The sequence below is a fragment of the Xiphophorus couchianus genome, chromosome 4 (genome assembly GCF_001444195.1).
Source record: "Xiphophorus couchianus chromosome 4, X_couchianus-1.0, whole genome shotgun sequence".
In the NCBI taxonomy this organism is placed as follows: domain Eukaryota; kingdom Metazoa; phylum Chordata; class Actinopteri; order Cyprinodontiformes; family Poeciliidae; genus Xiphophorus; species Xiphophorus couchianus.
Genome location: NC_040231.1, coordinates 12,417,003 through 12,438,800, shown reverse-complemented (window position 1 = coordinate 12,438,800; position 21,798 = coordinate 12,417,003). Strand labels below are relative to the sequence as shown.

At 35.8% G+C, this 21,798-nt stretch overlaps 3 protein-coding genes across 3 annotated transcripts; all 3 read right to left on the bottom strand.

Annotated features, from left to right (window-relative positions):
- Nucleotides 1–5,503: 5,503 nt before the first annotated feature.
- LOC114143475 (trypsin-like) lies at nt 5,504–7,277 on the bottom strand. The gene is made up of 6 exons (XM_028015551.1): nt 7,220–7,277; nt 6,815–7,007; nt 6,547–6,732; nt 6,179–6,240; nt 5,954–6,078; nt 5,504–5,860 (listed from the first exon to the last, which is right to left on the bottom strand). Exons 1-6 carry the CDS (start codon nt 7,260–7,262, stop codon nt 5,711–5,713), a joined length of 759 nt encoding a protein of 252 aa, XP_027871352.1. The 5' UTR covers nt 7,263–7,277; the 3' UTR covers nt 5,504–5,710.
- A 2,942-nt stretch (nt 7,278–10,219) lies between these two features.
- On the bottom strand, nt 10,220–11,989 carry LOC114143481 (cationic trypsin-like). Its single transcript, XM_028015558.1, has 6 exons — nt 11,934–11,989; nt 11,529–11,721; nt 11,261–11,446; nt 10,891–10,952; nt 10,665–10,789; nt 10,220–10,571 (listed from the first exon to the last, which is right to left on the bottom strand). Exons 1-6 carry the CDS (start codon nt 11,971–11,973, stop codon nt 10,422–10,424), a joined length of 756 nt encoding a protein of 251 aa, XP_027871359.1. The 5' UTR covers nt 11,974–11,989; the 3' UTR covers nt 10,220–10,421.
- Nucleotides 11,990–16,689: 4,700 nt separating this feature from the next.
- Nucleotides 16,690–18,842, bottom strand: LOC114143492 (anionic trypsin-2-like). Its single transcript, XM_028015573.1, has 6 exons — nt 18,705–18,842; nt 18,300–18,492; nt 18,041–18,217; nt 17,364–17,425; nt 17,135–17,262; nt 16,690–17,041 (listed from the first exon to the last, which is right to left on the bottom strand). Exons 1-6 carry the CDS (start codon nt 18,739–18,741, stop codon nt 16,892–16,894), a joined length of 747 nt encoding a protein of 248 aa, XP_027871374.1. The 5' UTR covers nt 18,742–18,842; the 3' UTR covers nt 16,690–16,891.
- Nucleotides 18,843–21,798: the final 2,956 nt, after the last annotated feature.

Below are 21,798 nucleotides of genomic sequence, written 5' to 3'. Positions count from 1 at the left end.
ATCAGCCTTGAAATAAACATGACATGTTCCAATCAATCATTACATAATAAAGGACAAAATATAAAACTTGATCTTCAGTGAAGCCCAAAGGTTTTCAAAGTGTGGGAGATCTAGCCTCCATTCTAGTCTCCATGCTAGCCAGCATCCATTTTCTTACACTCTTGTCTCCAGTGGGGTCAGGACAGATGCCGGTGCCTATCTCCAGCAAGATATTTCGAGGGCAAGAGGCAGGGTACACGTAGAACAGGTCGCCGCCACAGAGACGTAAAAGTTCTGTTGTAGATTTAATTAACAATCAAACTTACAAAAAAATACAAAGTCCAACAAACAGAAATAAACCCAAACCAGAGACACAAAGAAACCGTGAGGAAACCAGGGAGAAGGGATGAGGAGCAGTGGCATGGAGTAACAAAACGAACAGGGGAGTAACAGTCTGTGATTTGACTAATTAGAGACATGAAGACATGATCTTTTCTCTGTTTTATCTTCTCACATGCACACAGGGCCGTGCAGAAACCTTTGGAGGTATGAGCTCAAAGTTAAAAAGGGGCACGCTGAACAAGATCTTAAAACATTGTACAACATTGGAGGAGATGCTTTTGAAGTCGCAGCATGCCCAATATGAATATGGTGACAAGGCCAGTAAACTACTTTCTCACCAACTTCGTAACGCGTCAGCAACACATTTTATCCCACAGATCCAAACTCACAATGGCATTTCTTCGGATCCACAAATAATTAATAACCAGTTCCAAGAATTTTATTCGTCATTATACGTGTCTGAATGTCCATTTGATATTTTGTCTCTGGACTCTTTCTGTGATAACCTTGTTTTTCCTGTACTAGACCGAACTTATAGTCTTAAAATGGAAGAGCCCTTGGCTGTAGAAGAAGTTCTACGTGCTCTTAATAATATGCAAAGTTCAAAATGCCCAGGACAGGATGGATTTCCTGTCGAATTTTATAAAAAGTTCAGTCTTAAATTGGCTCCCCTCCTACTGAACATGTTTAGGCACTCATTTGAAACTGGAACTCTCCCAGCATCCTTGTTACAGGCTTCTATTTCTTTGATCCTGAAGAAGGATAAAGATCCTTTATCTTGTGGCTCCTATCGCCCAATTTCTCTTTTAAATGTAGACTATAAAATTCTCGCCAAACTTTTAGCCCTCCGTTTAGAAACTGTCTTGCCATCTTTGATCAGTCCTGACCAGACTGGATTTATTAAGGGGAGATATGCCTTCTCCAATGTTAGACGGTTATTTAATGTGCTCTATAACCCCACAGATTCTTGTGAAGCTGAATTTGTGATTAGTCTGGATGCGGAGAAGGCGTTTGACAGGGTGGAGTGGGGTTACCTTTTTTATGTACTTCAACGTTTTGGATTTGGTAATAAGTTTGTTTCATGGATAAAACTCTTATACACTTCCCCACTTGCCTCTGTCAAAACAAATTCCATTTACTCTAAATACTTTCCTCTTTTCAGAGGCACTAGACAGGGGTGCCCCATGTCCCCATTACTTTTTGCAATAGCTATAGAGCCATTGGCCATCTCACTTAGATCCAATACACATTTAAGTGGGGTCACAAGATCAGGCATTGAACAACGACTTTCCTTGTACGCCGACGACTTGCTTCTCTATATTTCTAAACCAGCCTCTTCAGTCCCTATTGTACTTTCAACTCTTGATCAATTTAGCCGCGTCTCTGGCTATAAACTAAACCTTGGTAAAAGTGAAATTTTTCCATTAAATTCGGTGGCTCGAAAATATTCACTTGCTTCTCTCCCATTTAGGGTTGCCCTTGATGGTTTTACATATTTAGGTGTTAAGGTCAAATGTAAATTTTGCGACCTTTTTAAATTTAACTTTGAGCCGTTGGTGGACAAGGTCAAACAAGACCTAGATAGATGGTCTTTGCTTCATTTATCCGTTGCTGGGAGAATTAATACGATTAAAATGAACGTGCTTCCCAAGTTTTCTTTTCTCTTTCAGTGTGTCCCTGTTTTTATCCCCGTTTCTTTTTTTTAGCAAACTGGACCAAATCATCACTGGATTTATTTGGGATCATAAACCCTCTAGAATTCGTAAATCATATCTTAGGAGACCAAAAAGTGTGGGTGGAATGGCATGGCCGGACTTTATGTTTTATTATTGGGCATCCAATATTAGAATTCTTAATTATTGGTTAAAGGCAAATGATTTGGACAGTGCCCCGGCTTGGCTGGATTTGGAAGCCTCATCCTGTATACGATCGTCTTTGTCTGCTTTAGTTTATGCTCCCAAATTGCTATCAGGAGCTGAAATTCCAAACAACAAAATGGTGAGAGTGACTCTGAAAATTTGGTTTCAGTTCCGCCGCTATTTTAAATTAAACTTTTTTTCTTTACAATCTCCTATCTTCAAGAACCCTTTATTCCGGCCCTCTATGATCGATAATGCTTTCTCCGTTTGGTTCTCTCATGGTATCAAAAGCTTTAGTGACCTCTATGAGGAGGGTACATTTGTCTCCTTTGATCAGCTTTCTGCAAAATTCGACCTCCCAAAGAGCCACTTTTTTCGTTACCTACAGGTCCGAAGTTATGTTAAGGAAAAAACTTCTCTCTTTCCCTCTAAACCTCCTGTTAATGATTTGGATAATCTTCTGTCACCTTCCCCACCGAAAAAGGGTCCTATTTCATGTTTGTATGAGAGATTGTGCTGTCTTCGTGAGTCCCCAATTCTCTCAATCAAAGCGGCATGGGAAGAGGACTTGGGTTTTCTGTTTCCAGATGACTTGTGGGATAGAATTCTTTACCGTGTTCATGGTTCGTCACTGTGTGCCAGACACGGACTAATTCAGTGTAAGGTCCTGCATCGCACTCACTGGACTAAGGCCAGGCTTTCTAAAATATACCCAAACGTTAGTCCGGAATGCGATCGTTGCCATCAAACACCTGCCTCACTGATCCATATGTTTTGGTCATGCCCATCACTAAAGCAATATTGGACAAACATTTTTGCAGCCTTGTCTGAAGTAGCTCATATGTCCATCCAGCCTGATCCACTAACTGCATTGTTTGGTGTACTTTCTGAGACGGTTTCTTTGTCAAGACTTGAGGCTGATCTGGTTTCATTTCTCACTTTGTTGGCGAGGCGTAGAATATTGCTGTGCTGGAAATCAGCTTTACCTCCCTCATTTGAAATCTGGATTAAAGATGCTTTACACTTTAGTAAACTTGATAAGATTAAATTTACCCTACGAGGTTCCACAACTAAATTTTTAAAGATTTGGCAGCCGTTTTTTGATTTTGTTCAGACATTGCCGTCCCGTATGGTGCCCAACTAAATTTAGCTTTTGCCTGACCTTTTTATTTACATTATCATATTATTTATCAAATTATTTATTTTGTCATTAATACCCATTGATGTACCTTTTTCTTAAATCCTTCGCCCCCCCCCTTTTTTTTTTTTTTTTTTCTTTCTTTCACTATTAAGACCTATATTTATAGCATTGTACTTTGCACACAAGACTAATGTATTTTTTATTTCTTCTTCTAACATATCTACTTTTTGTTTTTTCTTGTTTTCTTTTCTTATTCCTCTGGATTTTATTTGGGAAGGCTTATCCATGTGTTCTGTACGACTTATGTTCGGTTCTGTTATAGAAAAAAAGTTTACATATCTTGTTCATATATTTTTGTACATTTTGTATTTTGATGTTAAAACCTAATAAAAAAAAATTAAAAAAAAAAAAAAAAAAAAAAAAAGCTCCGATTGGACTAATTGGGTTCGTTGTGAAAATGACGCCATAGAAATAAACTGAATTGTAGTTTTTACTCTCCAGCAGAATCGGCTAATAAACATGTAATAAACATGTAATAAACATTTAAAAAAAAAAAAAAAAAAAAAAAAAAAACATTGAACAACAACATAGCAACAACCCATATTAGTCAAGAATCTAATATTTAATCAGATTATACTATATCACTGTCATCAATTGGGGACAATGCAAAGCAAATGTAGTTTATGTTTCCCTGATAGGTTTAATGTTGCTGTTTCTGCTGCTGACAGTCCTGGAGGGCTGAGTTGATCTGAGACTGAAGTTTTTAAACAAACCAGAGGAGAGAAGGTCTCTGGTTATGAAGTTATGAAATAAATAAATTTGCTGCTATTTTACTAAATAAACCCTAATAATATCTGACTGTTTATCCTCTATAACAATTTGGCTGCAGATTGCTTTAAAGATCAAGAAAGCTCAGAGGGGTTAACTCTATGTCATTTTTCTATGTTAGCACCTCTGAGATCTAGAATTATAAGACTGAGAAATCAAGAAAAAGAAAACTCAGTAGCTGCTGGTAGGGGCCTCCAGACATTCAGGAGCCCAAAAAATGGTTGGGACAGTTTTAGATTATATATCTAAAACTGTAGCAGTCGTCTTTTGAGAATGACAATGTTGTTAAATTTTATTTAATCCATTCAGAAGAGGGAGAAAAAAATTAAGAATAAATAGTGCATTTTGGATTTAATCAGGAAGTTTATTTTGTAAAATGCAAAGAATCGTCTTGATTGTTGTTCTGACTACCTGTGCTCCCCATCAATCCGTCCTCTTTTATGGTAGTGTGTGTATCTGTATATATTCGTAAATAGCATATTAATAAGTTTTATGATGTCATTTCAGGTTCAATGACCTGTGCTGTTTGGTTACACATTTTGAATGGTGTGTTATGACTGTCAGACAACTTATTAATGTGCGAAAAAAAGAGTTTGCTTGGATCAGATGTTTGTGTATAATTTCAAATAAAAACTTGTTTTCCAGATGTGCTATAAAATTTACAAAGAACTTCTGTCATGTATAAATTTTTGAAAATCAAATTGTAATTTCTGAAAAGTTTTACATTATTACCATGTAATTTAGATTTTAATGTTTCTCTTAATGTGTTTAAGATCATTCTTTTTTATAGCTTTATGTAACACAACAAAACGTTCTAAATTTAAAAATTATAAATCAGCAATGACACTTTAACTGCAAAAGAGGAATGTTTTCAATCATTTTTATGTCAAATTTGTGGCAACCAGAAGCTACCATTAATTAGTTTGACGTGTTTTTAAATATTTTCTTAGAACGTCTTTCATTCCAGATTGACTTTTAAAATGTTTTTAATTATTTAGCTTTTTATTTCTTTGTATCTCTATTAAAAATGATTATTTTTAAATTATTAGGATTTTATTATTTGTAAAGTGTATTATGTGACTTCTGTTTCATTAATTTTGTGCACAGCTCTTTGGTCCTGTTGCAGTTTAAAGTTCTCTAGAAATAAATCTGGAAGAGTAACTCCAGAGCTGCAGAGTTTAGATGCTGCATGTTCATTTCTGATGTAAAATAAAGACAAAAACTGAATAAATAAATTACTTCTGGTGTTCCTCTTCATGTGAATAAAAACTCATGTCACGTTTTTAGACTCAGTTCAGGGAAAATATCAAGTGAACAAACTGAACCATGAATGTAAAGACGATCAGCCAGGAAATGTTTCTTTTTCATGCATTTATTGATTTATTTTTCATTTCTGAGGTGAAGAGAAAGCTCCATTAGGGAGGTCAAGATCAGGTGAGAAAAAACTAAACTATTGATTTATTCAAATTTTGCAAACATGTGGATCAAACTGATGAAGATACAATTGTAAAATTTGTGAGAGGAAATTTTATGAGAATTTTATTTCATAATAGTTTATGTTTTATTTACGCCCAGTAATTCTTCTAATCCACTCCTTGTATTCACACACATCCAAGAATGCGGCTGGTCTCTGACATGCGTAGCGTGGTCCACCAAAAGAAATCACACCATAAATCTTGTCGCTGAGCATCGCTGCTCCACCATCGTCGCCCTGTAGAAAAATTTATATCAATATATTTATTTATGTTGTAAAACAGAAAAGTCTTCTAATCGCTGCAGAAAGATATTCAAGAAACAAACTTACATAACAGATATCCTTGTTTGGTGCTTCAATACGGAATATAGACCCACTTAACGGCACGGAGCGGGAAGGACCAACAACTTCCATGTCGACACATTGAAGATGTGGTGGAATAGCAGCACCAATTACTGTCGAGAAACATGAGAATCATAAAATGTCCTTAACTCAACCTTCTCTGTAGAGACAGAAACAAAGATTTTATTCTCATAACTTCAATATTTCTCTCACATCGCCGATTATTGGGGCCGGTTGTTGTTGCTCCCTCTCCTGCCAGCTGAACAACATCGCCTCTAAAACACAAGAATAAAAGTAAAAATAAAAGATAATGTAGAAAATGTATTGTTCAAAACAATGAAAGAACAGAAAATAAATCCATGAAGGGCTTCATCCACTGACACAGGAGTGTCCACCTCCAGTCCTCAGTGTGTCCTGCGTCCTTTACATGTGTCTCTGGTCCAACACACCTGAGCTAAATGGGTTCTGGTTCTGCTGGTGGCCTGATTACCTGACTCAGGTGTGCTGAAGCAGAGGCAGCAGGACTGGAGGAGTGAAGACAGAAAACCTGAAGTCATGTATTTGATCAGAGAAAGACTTACCTACCAAGACGATACCTGCGGTCTGGTAGCCGAGGAAGTGGGACATCTGTTACTGGTGTCTCAAGCTTCAGCAACATGATGTCATGGTGCTGGAAATTACGACTATAAATCACAGGAGCTTGTCGAATCATCTGTCTCTGCTCCCCAGCAGTCCGTGGATGAACTTTCAACACTGCTACGTTAGTCCTGCATAAAATATTAGATTATAATGAACAGACAGAAAACCTGATCATCTGCAGATAAAACTGTCTTCATGTTTCTTTCCTACCATCCTGGCTCCGACTTCCAGCAGTGAGCTGCAGTCAGGATCCACTCAGGGTGGATCAGAGATCCTCCACAGCGGCTCATATCAGTTCCATTGCTGCTTTCTAGCCGAACATGATAAAGACGCTCCGTGTCATGGCAGTTTTGACCTCCAATGATTCTCTTCTGCAAAGAAACATCTGAGTTCACTGAAACACCTGAAGAAGAAAAAGGAGGACTTTACTCAGAAATCAGGAGCAAACATGGCAACAAGAACAGAAAAAGGATAAACAGTTAAAGATTAAAAAGCATCACAGTTTATATGCAAAGATGTTTCAGCCTGAAACAGAAACAGAGAGAAGTTTGAGAATCACAGAGAGCAGCAGCCTCAATGGAACCAGTGGAAGTGTCTCCAATGTTTCCGACTCACCCAGCCCCAGCCCCAGCAGCAGCAGAACCTTCAGCAGAGCCATTGCTGGTCCAGCTTCCTGTGAATATCGGAAGGGCTGCAACAGCTTTTAAACTCTGTTCATGACTTCCTGCTGGAAAGAAAGCCACCAATCACAGAACAGAATCTGATCCGTGCTGTCATCTGCATACAGAGAAACTTTAACATCTCATCGTTCTAAAGAAACTTGAAGAGTTTTTGTTCCATTGACAGATTATTTCATTAATAACAAAACATTTCCTCCTATAATTACTTGACTAATCAGCAAATGAAACTAGAACTTTTTCATCGATATTAAGGAATTGACTCAAAACAAGCAGCTAACATATTTTGCCTCAAAGTTCCTTGTAAGTTAGTTTTGCTTTATCTAAAATTAACTGAGAGATTTGCAGTAGAAAATAGACTAAAAATAATTGGGAAATGTTCTGTTTTTGCAGTGCACAAGCTTGCAGTGAGTTTTGCTAAAGAGAAAACTTGATTGCAACATGATGAAAAAAAAAACTAATTATCTGAAGAAAGAGCGACTCGTCCTTGTTTTAAGAAAAATCTGTTTGGTTTCCAATATACAAGAATTCACATCTGCCTTTGACTAAAGACTAGAATCATTATGTTTATTAATGAGCTGTGAAAATGATCCTCTATATACAGAAAAGGGTTTGCTTCTTTTATATTGAAAAAGAACAATATTACAGTGTTGGGTGGTGAAGAGCTTTTGCATTTGTTGTAAATGCAAAATTACTACAAAAAATTTCAACTCACAGAAATTCACCTAATTAAATGAAAACAATTCAGATTTTTAAAACACATTTAAAAGAAAACTATGGTAAAATTTTAACCAATGTGATTCTTTTTAATAAAGACACAGACCTCTTTCATCACCCATGATTCTTTGCTTTTACTGTTTTTCTTGATTGCTTTGATACATTTGTGAACACAAGAGGCTGAACAGCAGGACTTAAAGTCAAAGTGACACATTTTCTTAGCAAAAGACTCAAACTGTGCCACAACATTTAAAATATTAATCAAAAGCAAATGTTACTCTCAATCAGCTTTGAAATAAACATGACATGTTCCAATCAATCATTACATAATAAACGACAAAATATAAAACTTGATATTCAGTGAAGCTCAGAGGTTTTCAAAATGTGATCAAGTCTACATGTTAGCCTACATGCTAGTCATCCATTCCGTTTTCATGATCGCCATGTGTGAAACACTGCAGTTTAGTTTTGATTTTGAAAAAACAGCAGGATAATAAAAACAGAAATCCATCACCTCACACTGCAAATGCACCAATTTCCACCATTTTTAGTCCAGTTTCTAATACAAATATCTTAGTAGACTTGAAATAGACAAATCTAACTTTTCAGCAAGATGGAGGAGTTTCTTTTAAGCAAATGATTCCTTAATATTGGCAAAAATGTACGAGTTTTAACTGAAATAATCTGCCAGTGGATCTAGTACTTTTTTTAAAACCAATTTTGAGGAATTATTCACTTTAAACAAACTCTTATTTGATGCTAAAAAGTTACTTGTTGATGTCATATTTCAAGTGAGCTAAGACATTTGCACTGGAAACTAGACCAAAACAATTTGGTAAGATTTTGTGTTTTTACAGAACAGTAAACCAAGTCAACATCACTTTCTGTAGGCTTGTAATGTCATATTAAAGGTAATTTCTTGTTAGTCTTTTCTAATACTCAGATTTATGAACGTTTGAAGAAGTTTAGCTCATTATTAACTCTAATCCATTTCATCAAGATTAATGAAAGTAATCAGTTTCAATCCCTACCTGTACAATGAATCTTTGTAATATATGTTTAACTTTTTTTACTTAAATTACTGAGATCCTTTAATAATAGTAATTTCACCTCATATGTTATATAATGTACTGATTGTGTAAAGGTCTTTAAGAGTTTGGTTAGAATATGAATATTATCTAAGAATGGATTAACTAAATATTTTTCAGAATATTTGGGATTATGAAGGTGTTTTATTTACTTTGAATAATTGTGAACTTTCATTTATAAATGTGTTAATTTGAAGTTGTGTTCCGACAGGAAGTGGCAGGAAGAGGGAAGTGGGGCAGTGAGGAATGGGCCAAAATACCCGAGGACAGGAGTCGGTCTCTAGACCACTTCGGTCTACAGTCTCTGTATGTGAGGCGCCGCCCTAAGCACTGCGCCATGCAATGCACCACACAATGCCCCTATTCCTGCAGCTCTTGCTGGAATTTTCTGTTTCTCTTTGGTAAATTATTTACATTTTTCTACAAATTGAGATGTCTGACAAACTCATCTAGTTGGCCTTATTTCATTTTCTTGAAAAAATTAGTTTTGTCACGTGATTGCGACTAGTCGACTGGCCTCGTAAAAAGACATTGTAAAGAACTGACTAGTCGGGTAGTCGGTGCAACCCCTATTACAGACATCTTTTTTTCTTTTTCCAGATGTTACGATAAAATTTACAAAGAACTTCTGTCATGTTTAAACTTCTGAAAACCACATTGTATTTTCTGAGAAGTTTTACATAATAAACATGTTTATTAGTTTTACCTGTTTTTAAATATTTCCTTAAAACTTCTTTCATTCCAGATTTTTACTTTTAAATTGTTTTTAATTATTTAACTTTTTATTTCATGTATCTTTATTAAAAATGTGTTATTTTAAATTAATAGGATTTTATTATTTGTTAAATGTATTATGTGACTTCTGTTTCATTATTTTTGTGCACAGCTCTTTGGTCCTGTTGCAGTTTAAAGTTCTCTAGAAATAAATCAGGAAGAGTAACTCCAGAGCTGCAGAGTTTAGATGCTGCATGTTCATTTCTGATGTAAAATAAAGACAAAAACTGAATAAATAAATTACTTCTGATGTTCCTCCTCATGTGATGTAAAACCCATGAAACGTTTTTAGACTCAGTTCAGGGAAAATATCAACTGAACAAATTGAACCATGAATATAAAGACGATCAACCAGGAAATGTTTCTTTTTCATGCATTTATTGATTTATTTTTCATTTCTGATGTGCAGAGAAAGCTCCATTATGGAGGTCAAGATCAGGTGAGAAAAACAAATATATTTATTTATTCTAATTCTACTAAGATGTGGATCAAACTGATGAAGATACAATTATAAAATTATATGTGAGAGGAAATTTAATGAGAATTTTATTTCATGATAGTTTATTTAAGCCCAGTTTTTCTTCTAATCCAGCCCTTGTATTCACACACATCCAAGATTGTAGCAGGTCTCTGACATGCGTAGTATACTCCACCAAAAGAAATCACACCATAAATCTTGTCACCGAGCATCGCTGCTCCACCAGAGTCGCCCTGTAGAAAAATGTATATCAATATATTTATTTAAGTTGTTAAGCAGAAAAGTCTTCTAATCGCTGCAGAGAGATATTCAAGAAACAAACTTACATTGCATACATCCTTGTTCGGAGCTTTAACATGGAATATAGACCCACTTAACGGCAAGAAGAGGTAAACACCAACAACTTCCATGTCGACACATTGAAGGTGTGCTGGAATAGCAGCACTGATTACTGTAGAGAAACATGAGAGTCATAAAAATGTTCTTAAATCAACCTTCTCTGTAGAGACAGAAACAAAGATTTTATTCTCATAACTTCAATATTTATCTCACCTCGCTGATTATTGGGGCCGGCTGTTGTTGCTGCCTCTCCTGCCAGCTGAACAACATCGCCTCTAAAACACAAGAATAAAATGTAAAAATACACGATAACAATGTAGAAAATTAATTATTATGAAGAACAATGAAAGAACAGAAAAGAAATCTGAACTTCATCCACTGACACAGGAGTGTCCACCTCCAGTCCTCAGTGTGTCCTGCGTCCTTTACATGTGTCTCTGGTCCAACACACCTGAGCTAAACAGGTTCTGGTTCTGCTGGTTTCCTGATTACCTGACTCAGGTGTGCTGAAGCAGAGGCAGCAGGACTGGAGGAGTGGAGACAGAAAACCTGAAGTCATGTTTTTGATCAGAGAAAAACTTACTTTTTAAGACGATACCTGCAGTCTGGTAGCCGAGCAACTGGGACATCTGTTACTGGTGTCTGAAGTTTCAGTAACATGATGTCATGCTTCTGGCGGTGGATAATATAAATCACAGGAGATTGTTGGATCATCTGTCGCTGCTCGCCAGCAGTCCGTGGATGAACTTTTACCATTGCTACATTAGTCCTGCAGAAAATATTAGATGATAATGAACGGACAGAAAACCTGATCATCTGCAGATAAAACTGTCTTTATGTTTCTTTCCTACCATCCTGGCTCTGACTTCCAGCAGTGAGCTGCAGTCAGGATCCACTCAGGGTGGATCAGAGATCCTCCACAGCGCTTCATATGAGTACCATTGCTGCTCTCCAGCCGAACATGATAAAGACGCTCCGTGTCATGGCAGTTTTGACCTCCAATGATTCTCTTCTGCAGAGAAACATCTGAGTTCACTGAAACACCTGAAGAAGAAAAAGGAGGACTTTACTCAGAAATCAGGTGCAAACATGGCAGCTGGAACAGAAAAAGAATAAACAGTTAAAGATTATAAAGCATCACAGTTTATATGCAAAGAAGTTTCAGTCTGAAACAGAATCAGAGGGAAGTTTGTGAATCACAGAGAGCAGCAGCCTCACTGGAACCAGTGGAAGTGTTTCCAGTGTCTCCAACTCACCCAGTCCCAGCAGCAGCAGCAGAACCTTCAGCAGAGCCATTGCTGGTCCAGCTTCCTGTGAATGTCTGCAGTCCTGCAGCAGCTTTTAAACACTGTGTACAACTTCCTGCTAGAAAGAAAGCCACCAATCACAGAACAGAATCTGATCTGTGCTGTCATCTGTATACAGAGAAACTTTAACATCTCATCGTTCTAAAGAAACTTGAAAAGAGTTTTTGTTGCATTGACATATTATTTCATTAATAACAAAACATTTCTCCCTATAATAACTTGACTAATCAGCAAATGAAACTAGAACTTTTTCATCGATATTAAGAAATTGACTCAAAACAAGCAGTTAACATATTTTGCCTCAAAGTTCCTTCTAACTTAGTTTTGCTTTATCTCAAATGAGCTGAGCGATTTGCAGTAGAAAATACACTAAAAATAATTGGGAAATGTTCTAGTTTTGCAGTGCACAAGCTTGTGTAGAGCCCTGGAAATATGTTAAGAACGTGATCATGTTAAATTAATAGGTATAATTATTTTATTGGGCAAGCATTCATTTGATTTAGTATTTAGTTCGAACAATTCATTTGGTTTATGACTAAATATGTGCTCAAACTACTTTATTATTTTTTATTTCATAGATTTCTGTCATAGATTTCTGTCATGAAATGCCCTTTAAGAAGGACACAATGCATGATGATAGTTGAAAGTTCATGACCTGGGGATATATACGAAAAGAGAGAAAACTATAGGAAAAATATCAACTGAACAAACCGCTGTATGCTCGAACCGTGGATTTTGTTTAATAAAGTTGCACAAAAGCGAAGACCTTTGAGATTTTTAGTTCTTTTTAAGGGTGCAACACTTGCAGTGAGTTTTGCTCAAGAGAAAACTTGATTGCAAACTTGATGAAAAAAAACTTAATTTTCTGAAAAAAGAGCGACTCGTCCTTGTTTTCAGATTGATGTTTTTTTAAGAGAAAACTGTTTGGTTTCCTGTTTACAAGAATTCACATCTGCCTTTGACTATAGACTAGAATCATTATGTTTATTGATGAGCTGTGAAAATGAAGCTCTACCAACAGAAAATGGTTTGCTTCTTTTATTTTGAAAAAGAACAATATTACAGTGTTGGGTGGTAAAGTGCATTTGCATTTGTTGTAAATGCAAAATTACAACCAAAAATTTCAACTCACAGAAATTCACCTAATTAAATGAAAACAATTCAGATTTTTAAAACACATTTAAAAGAAAACTATGGTAAAATTTTAACCAATGTGATTCTTTTATTAAAGACACAGACCTCTTTCATCACCCATTATTCTTTGCTTTTACTGTTTTTCTTGATTGCTTTGATACATTTGTGAACACAAGAGGCTGAACAGCAGGACTTAAAGTCAAAGTGACACATTTTCTTAGCAAAAGACTCAAACTGTGCCACAACATTTAAAATATTAATCAAAAGCAAATATTACTCTCAATCAGCTTTGAAATAAACATGACATGTTCCAATCAATCATTACATAATAAACGACAAAATATAAAACTTGATATTCAGTGAAGCTCAGAGGTTTTCAAAATGTGATCAAGTCTACATGTTAGCCTACATGCTAGTCATCCATTCCGTTTTCATGATCGCCATGTGTGAAACACTGCAGTTTAGTTTTGATTTTGAAAAAACAGCAGGATAATAAAAACAGAAATCCATCACCTCACACTGCAAATGCACCAATTTCCACCATTTTTAGTCCAGTTTCTAATACAAATATCTTAGTAGACTTGAAATAGACAAATCTAACTTTTCAGCAAGATGGAGGAGTTTCTTTTAAGCAAATGATTCCTTAATATTGGCAAAAATGTACGAGTTTTAACTGAAATAATCTGCCAGTGGATCTAGTACTTTTTTTAAAACCAATTTTGAGGAATTATTCACTTTAAACAAACTCTTATTTGATGCTAAAAAGTTACTTGTTGATGTCATATTTCAAGTGAGCTAAGACATTTGTAGTGGAAACTAGACCAAAACAATTTGGTAAGATTTTGTGTTTTTACAGAACGGCAAACCAAGTCAACATCACTTTCTGTAGGCTTGTAATGTCATATTAAAGGTAATTTCTTGTTAGTCTTTTCTAATACTCAGATTTATGAACGTTTGAAGAAGTTTAGCTCATTATTAACTCTAATCCATCTCATCAAGATTAATGAAAGTAATCAATTTCAATCCCTACCTGTACAATGAATCTTTATAATATATGTTTAACTTTTTTTACTTAAATTACTGAGATCCTTTAATAATAGTAATTTCACCTCATATGTTATAAAATGTGTCACTTAAAGATGTTCACACTTTTCCAACCTTGTCCATGCGTATTACAACCAGCTGGAAAATGTAAGTGTGATAACATGATCCCAAACCAGCGGACCATTAACAAACAAGTAACGTGTCAAGTGGTAACTCTCACAAGCCTGTGAAACGTTCAGCTATATGAAATGCCATCATTTTACATTCCTATTTCCTGTAATATAATCTGTCTATAAATAACCAATTTCATGTATAGCAGCCAGTGGACAGCTATCCAAAAGCAATTTTCTTGTGTTTATATGGGTTTTTATTTTGTAAATGTAGACAGACCACTAAAGTGGACTCTAGTGCATCACACAATACACTGAAACCACTAGTGGCCATTAACTGCAAGTGCAAGAAAATGTAGTTAAATTACATATGGCGGAAAGATGAAAATCACAGTCTGTGAATTCACTAAAATTAATGATTACATATTAATCTGCTAATTTAAAAAAACATCTGTTTTACGTGGCTAAAAGTTAGTTTGGTGTAAAGTGGAGCTAATGTGCTAACAAAGATCAAGTTAAGGACAAACATCAATACAAAAAAACAGAAAAAAAAGCAAAGATTCTACATTGTGGAAAACAAAAAGACTATTGTAACTAAAATTTCCTTCGTAAAAGAAACTATGAATCTTATGATTTTATAGACAAGAAATTCATAAGGAACACTCTGTTATGGACAAAAGGACTCTTTGTCTTTGTTTTATCTGCTGACATGTACACGGCTGCACGCTGACACAGGGCCATGCAGAGACCTGTGGAGGGGTGGGGGCTCATAGTTAAAACGCAGAACATTGAAAAATATCTTAAAACATTGTACAACAACATAGCAACAACCCATATTAGTCAAGAATCTAATATTTAATCAGATCATACTATATCATTGTCATCATTTGGGGACAATGCAAAGCAAGTGTAGTTTATGTTTCCCTGATAGGTTTAATGTTGCTGTTTCTGCTGCTGACAGTCCTGGAGGGCTGAGCTGATCTGAGACTGAAGTTGTTAAACAGACCAGAGGAGAGAAGGTCTCTGGTTATGAAGTTATGAAATAAATAAATTTGCTGCTATTTTACTAAATAAACCCTAATAATATCTGACTGTTTATCCTCTATAACAATTTGGCTGCAGATTGCTTTAAAGATCAAGAAAGCTCAGAGGGGTTAACTCTATGTCATTTTTCTATGTTAGCACCTCTGAGATCTAGAATTATAAGACTGAGAAATCAAGAAAAAGAAAACTCAGTAGCTGCTGGTAGGGGCCTCCAGACATTCAGGAGCCCAAAAAATGGTTGGGACAGTTTTAGATTATATATCTAAAACTGTAGCAGTCGTCTTTTGAGAATGACAATGTTGTTAAATTTTATTTAATCCATTCAGAAGAGGGAGAAAAAAATTAAGAATAAATAGTGCATTTTGGATTTAATCAGGAAGTTTATTTTGTAAAATGCAAAGAATCGTCTTGATTGTTGTTCTGACTACCTGTGCTCCCCATCAATCCGTCCTCTTTTATGGTAGTGTGTGTATCTGTATATATTCGTAAATAGCATATTAATAAGTTTTATGATGTCATTTCAGGTTCAATGACCTGTGCTGTTTGGTTACACATTTTGAATGGTGTGTTATGACTGTCAGACAACTTATTAATGTGCGAAAAAAAGAGTTTGCTTGGATCAGATGCTTGTGTATAATTTCAAATAAAAACTTGTTTTCCAGATGTGCTATAAAATTTACAAAGAACTTCTGTCATGTATAAATTTTTGAAAATCAAATTGTAATTTCTGAAAAGTTTTACATTATTACCATGTAATTTAGATTTTAATGTTTCTCTTAATGTGTTTAAGATCATTCTTTTTTATAGCTTTATGTAACACAACAAAACGTTCTAAATTTAAAAATTATAAATCAGCAATGACACTTTAACTGCAAAAGAGGAATGTTTTCAATCATTTTTATGTCAAATTTGTGGCAACCAGAAGCTACCATTAATTAGTTTGACGTGTTTTTAAATATTTTCTTAGAACGTCTTTCATTCCAGATTGACTTTTAAAATGTTTTTAATTATTTAGCTTTTTATTTCTTTGTATCTCTATTAAAAATGATTATTTTTAAATTATTAGGATTTTATTATTTGTAAAGTGTATTATGTGACTTCTGTTTCATTAATTTTGTGCACAGCTCTTTGGTCCTGTTGCAGTTTAAAGTTCTCTAGAACTAAATCAGGAAGAGTAACTCCAGAGCTGCAGAATTTAGATGCTGCATGTTCATTTCTGATGTAAAATAAAGACAAAAACTGAATAAATAAATTACTTCTGGTGTTCCTCTTCATGTGAATAAAAACTCATGTCACGTTTTTAGACTCAGTTCAGGGAAAATATCAAGTGAACAAACTGAACCATGAATGTAAAGACGATCAGCCAGGAAATGTTTCTTTTTCATGCATTTATTGATTTATTTTTCATTTCTGAGGTGAAGAGAAAGCTCCATTAGGGAGGTCAAGATCAGGTGAGAAAAAACTAAACTATTGATTTATTCTAATTCTACAAACATGTGGATCAAACTGATGAAGATAAAATTACATGTGAAAGAAAATGTTATAAGGATTTTATTTCATGATAGTTTATGTTTTTTATTGAAGACCAGTTCTTCTTCTAATCCACCTCTTGTATTCACACACATCCAAAATTGAGGCTGGTCTCTGACATGCATAGCGTTCTTCACCAAAAGAAATCACACCATAAATCTTGTCGTTGTACATCGCTGCTCCACCAGTGTCACCCTGTAGAAATATTTGTATCAACATATTTAGTTATGTTGTAAAACAGAAAAGTCTTCTAATCACTGCAGAGAGATATTCAAGAAACAAACTTACATAGCAGACATCCTTGTTCGGTGCTTCAGCATGGAATATAAACCCATGACTGTGCTTGAAGAGGGAAACACCAACAACTTTCATGTTGACACACTGAAGATGTGCTGGAATAGCAGCGGGGGGGGTTACTGCAGAGAAACAAGAGAATCATTAACTTGTTCTTCCCTCAACCGTCTCTGTAGAGACAGAAACAAAGATTTTATTCTCATAACTTCAATATTTCTCTCACATCGCTGATTATTGGGGCCGGTTGTCGTTGCGCCCTCTCCTGCCAGCTGAACTGTATCAAATCTAAAACACAATAAGAATAAAATGTAAAAATACAAAGTAGAAAATTAATTGTTATGAAGAACAATTAAAGTGTCAGGCTCTGTTCCTTATCTGTGTTAATTTTGAGTTTCTGTGTCTCTGAGTCTCCGTGTTGTCCTGTCTCCCCTTGATTGTTTCCAGGTGTTTCTTGTCTCCTTGATTACCCTCTGTATTTAACCCCACCTGTGTTCTTTGTTCCTTGTCGTGTACGTCTAGTTTTCAGTTGTCACCTGTAGTGATCATTGCTCTCTGCTTCTGTGTTCTGGACTTTTGAATTTGCATCTTATTAAATCATCTACTTTATCGCTACCTGGGTTTGCTGCCTCTGCCTCACCACCACTCACACCGCAAAACCTGACAGAACAGAAAATGAATCCATGAAGGGCTTCATCCATTGACACAGGAGTGTCCACCTCCAGTCCTCAGTGTGTCCTACGCTCTTTACATGTCTCTGGTCCAACACACCTGAGCTAAATGGGTTCTGGTTCTGCTGGTTGCCTGATTACCTGACTCAGGTGTGCTGAAGCAGAGGCAGCAGGACTGGAGGAGTGAAGACAGAAAACCTGAAGTCATGTTTTTGATCAGAGAAAGACTTACACTTTAAGACGATAACTGCAGTCTGGTAGCCGAGCAACTGGGACATCTGTTACTGGTGTCTGAAGCTTCAGCAACATGATGTCATGGCCCGGGTCGTAAATCACAGGAGTGGGTCGGATTACCCGATACTGCAGCATAACAGTCCGTGGATGAACTTTTAACACTGCTATGTTAGTCCTGCAGAAAAGGTTAGATTATAATGAACAGACAGAAAACCTGATAATCTGCAGATAAAACTGTCTTCATGTTTCTTTCCTACCATCCTGGCTCCAACTTCCAGCAGTGAGCTGCAGTCAGGATCCACTGAGGGTGGATCAGAGATCCTCCACAGCGGATTTTTTCATTACCCTTGATGTTCTCCAGCCGAACATGATAAAGACGCTTTGTGTCATCACAGTTTTGACCTCCAATGATTCTCTTCTGCAGAGAAACATCTGAGTTCACTGAAACTCCTGAAAAAGAAAAAGGAGGACTTTACTCAGAAATCAGGTGCAAATATGGCTGCAGGAACAGAAAAAGGATAAACAGTTAAAGATTAAAAAGCATCACAGTTTATATGCAAAGATATTTCAGTCTGAAACAGAATCAGAGGGAAGTTTGAGAATCACAGAGAGCAGCAGCCTCACTGGAACCAGTGGAAGTGTCTCCAGTGTCTCCGACTCACCCAGCCCCAGCAGCAGCAGAACCTTCAGCAGAGCCATTGCTTGTCCAGCTTCCTGTGAATGTCTGCAGTCCTGCAGCAGCTTTTAAACTCTTTTCACAACTTCCTGCTGGAAAGAAAGCCACCAATCACAGGACAGAAACTGATTGATGCTGTCATCTGCATACAGAGGAACTTTAACATCTCATTGTTTTAAAGAAACTTGAAGAGTTTTTGTTCCATTGACAGAATATTTTACTAATATCCAAACATTTTCCCCTCTTATAACTTAAATAATCAACCAATGAAACAAAACTTTTTCATTAATATTGAGGAATTGATTCAAAACAAGAAGCTCAGTTTTTCCTTATCTCAAGTGAACTGAGAAATTTGAACTAAAAAAATAGACTAAAAATAAGTGGTAATTTTCTCATCCTTGTTTTCAGGTTGATGTTTTTTTTTTACCAAAATATTTTTATTGAAATTTTCCACTTTAGAAATACAATCATGTAACCATATGAACAAGATTTACCTGTAGCCATTACATGACATGACAGCAATTACTCTTTCTCATATCAGGGAAATTAAAAAGAAAGAAGGAAAGAAAGAAGGAAAAAAACAGTCATAAGAACAAAAAACAGCTTCTCAAAAACAGGGATATTCAATCAAATTACAACCAGGTTAGATATAATTGTACACTTCTATTAAGCATGGCACACCGCAAGTTCCAGCAAATCAAAACTCAAACAAACCCTCTGCCAAGTCTAAGTCCTTAATAAAATTATTGAAAGGACCCGAAAGCCTCTCATAAAGACATTGTTTATATTTCCTAATATATGTTATTCTTTCTAGCGGCAAATTAGACGACATCTGCTTTATCTACTGCATGGCACTAGCTCTGTTGGCATTTTTCCAAGCCAAAGCAATAATTTCTTTCAGATAATGAGCTTATATCTATAAAAGCACATTCTGATTTACTAAAGTTATGCTTCTCAGGGTATAAAGCTAACAGGAACAATTTAGGATCCAGTGATATTTGCTTTGAGAGAATTTTTTCAATGATATCTTTCACCTCTGTTCAAAAAGCTTTGATTTGTCTGCATTCCCACATGCAGTGTATTAGAGTCCCTTTAGAATTACACTTTATGCAAAGATCTGGGATGTTATTATTGTATTTATTTAAGTGCACAGGGCCAACATATACACGCATTAGCCATTTAAATTGTAGAATTCTAAGACGGCTATTTATAGACATTGTGTGGGTTTTATTGCAAGCCCTTTCCCAATCCTGTTCACTGATATTTGATGATAGGTTCATATTCCAGTTCATAAGCTTATTATCAGCACATTATAAAAGTCTGAAATGATGCCCTTTCTTGATTTATTCCGAATCTTTAATTTTTCAAGCAATGTAAGGGGAGGCTTGTTAAGATTACTGTAATTTGCTTTGACAAAACTTCTCAATTGAAGAAATTTGAAATAATGCTTTTTATCTAGCTTGAACTGTTGTTTTGTAACTCTCCAAATGACAAAAAATATATCAAAATTTGATGGGTGAAGGTCACCAATATTTTTTAAGCCTTGCAATGCCCAGAGCCTAAATGTTCCATCTGCCTTACCTGGAGCCCCATATTGGACCAAATTGGAACATGCTATTTGGCTCCGCGAGGTATTTTCTAAAATCCTGCCAGATTCTAATCATGTTTTTCAGAATAGGATTTGTAGTATATTTCTGTAACTTCGTTGGAGTGTCGGAGTATATGAATAATGGAAGAGCTAAACTTAAGTTATGGGACTCCATTTCTACCCAGTGAGGATTATCTTTATCTGCAAAATAAAACATGATAGTCCTTAATTGTGTGGCCCAATAGTAAAATTTAAAGTTGGGGCACTTTAACCCCCCTCTTTCAAATTGTAAATAAAGCAAAGAGAGGCGTAACCTAGACTTTCCATTCTTCCACATAAAGCCCAAAATGTTTTTTTTAGCCAAATGAATAATTCAGGAGGAGGCGGCAGGGGAATACTATCAAAAAGGTATAATAGCTTTGGTAGTATACTCATTTTCAGTACATTAACTCTTCCCAATAGGGATATCAGCAGGGATGTTGAGGCAGCTATTGTTTTCATTAGGGGTTTGTAATTAGATTTGACAACCTGATGTAGTTCCGGGAAAATCTGGACACCCAGATATTCAAAATGTTCCATTACTTTAAATTGCATAACCTCACTGATGGGATTAGTCCTTTCACCTACATTTAATACGGAATAGAAGATTTTGTATTATTTACTTTGTAACCTGAGACTCTCCCAAATTCCTGGATCACTTCCATCACCGCCAGAATTGACTGTTTCAGATCTGTTAGAAATAAAATGACGTCGTCCGTGAATAGACAGATTTTGTGTTCTGTGGGGCCCACCGTGATCCCGGGGATCTGCGGATGCAGGCGAATAGCTGATGCCAATGGCTCAATTGCTAGTGTGAATAGTAAGGGAGAGAGGGCATTCCTAGTGACAACCCTTCCTGATTTGAATCACCCTTGAAAATATTTAGTTTGAGATTATTTCTACAGTTGGATTATTATATAATATTTTAATTCATTTAATAAAGCTACTTCCACAACCCAACCTTTCAATATGCTAAAAAGATAGGGCCATTCAACCCTATCAAAAGCCTTTTCCATGTCCAATGAAAGAAGAGTTGTATCATTAGCGTTCTTTCTGAGCCAGATAATATTCAGGACCCTTTTAATATTGTGATACCCTTGCCTCCCAACTATAAAACCATTTTGATCCTTATTTATTATGCCTGGTAGAATTCTTTGCAGCCGTTTTGCCAATCGTTTACAAATGATTTTGAGATCAGAATTAAGTAGACTGATAGGTCTCAGGTTTTCACACTTATTAGGGGTTTTACCTGGTTTTGGCAGCAGAATAATTAGAGCCTGATTCTGAGAGGGAGGCAGGCTGCCATTTTTAAATGACTCCATAAACATATAAAGAAGGGGTGACAACAATTTATCTTTAAATTTTTTATAAAGGTCAATGGGATACCATCAGGTCCTGCTTGCTTACCAGATCTCATTTCATCAATGGCCTGTGCTAATTCCTCTTTATTTAT

Coding starts and splice junctions, on each gene's coding strand:
- LOC114143475 (XM_028015551.1), bottom strand. CDS start 7,262: ATGGCTCTGCTGAAGGTTCTGCTGCTGCTGGGGCTGGGGCTGG. Junction 6,733..6,814: donor TGGAAGTCGGAGCCAGGATG/GTAGGAAAGAAA, acceptor TATTTTATGCAG/GACTAACGTAGCAGTGTTGA. Junction 6,241..6,546: donor CGCAGGTATCGTCTTGGTAG/GTAAGTCTTTCT, acceptor CTTGTGTTTTAG/AGGCGATGTTGTTCAGCTGG.
- LOC114143481 (XM_028015558.1), bottom strand. CDS start 11,973: ATGGCTCTGCTGAAGGTTCTGCTGCTGCTGCTGGGACTGG. Junction 11,722..11,933: donor GCTGCTGCTGCTGGGACTGG/GTGAGTTGGAGA, acceptor TTTCTTCTTCAG/GTGTTTCAGTGAACTCAGAT. Junction 10,790..10,890: donor CGGCCCCAATAATCAGCGAG/GTGAGATAAATA, acceptor GTTTCTCTACAG/TAATCAGTGCTGCTATTCCA.
- LOC114143492 (XM_028015573.1), bottom strand. CDS start 18,741: ATGGCTCTGCTGAAGGTTCTGCTGCTGCTGGGGCTGG. Junction 17,263..17,363: donor CGGCCCCAATAATCAGCGAT/GTGAGAGAAATA, acceptor GTTTCTCTGCAG/TAACCCCCCCCGCTGCTATT. Junction 17,042..17,134: donor CGAACAAGGATGTCTGCTAT/GTAAGTTTGTTT, acceptor ATATTTCTACAG/GGTGACACTGGTGGAGCAGC.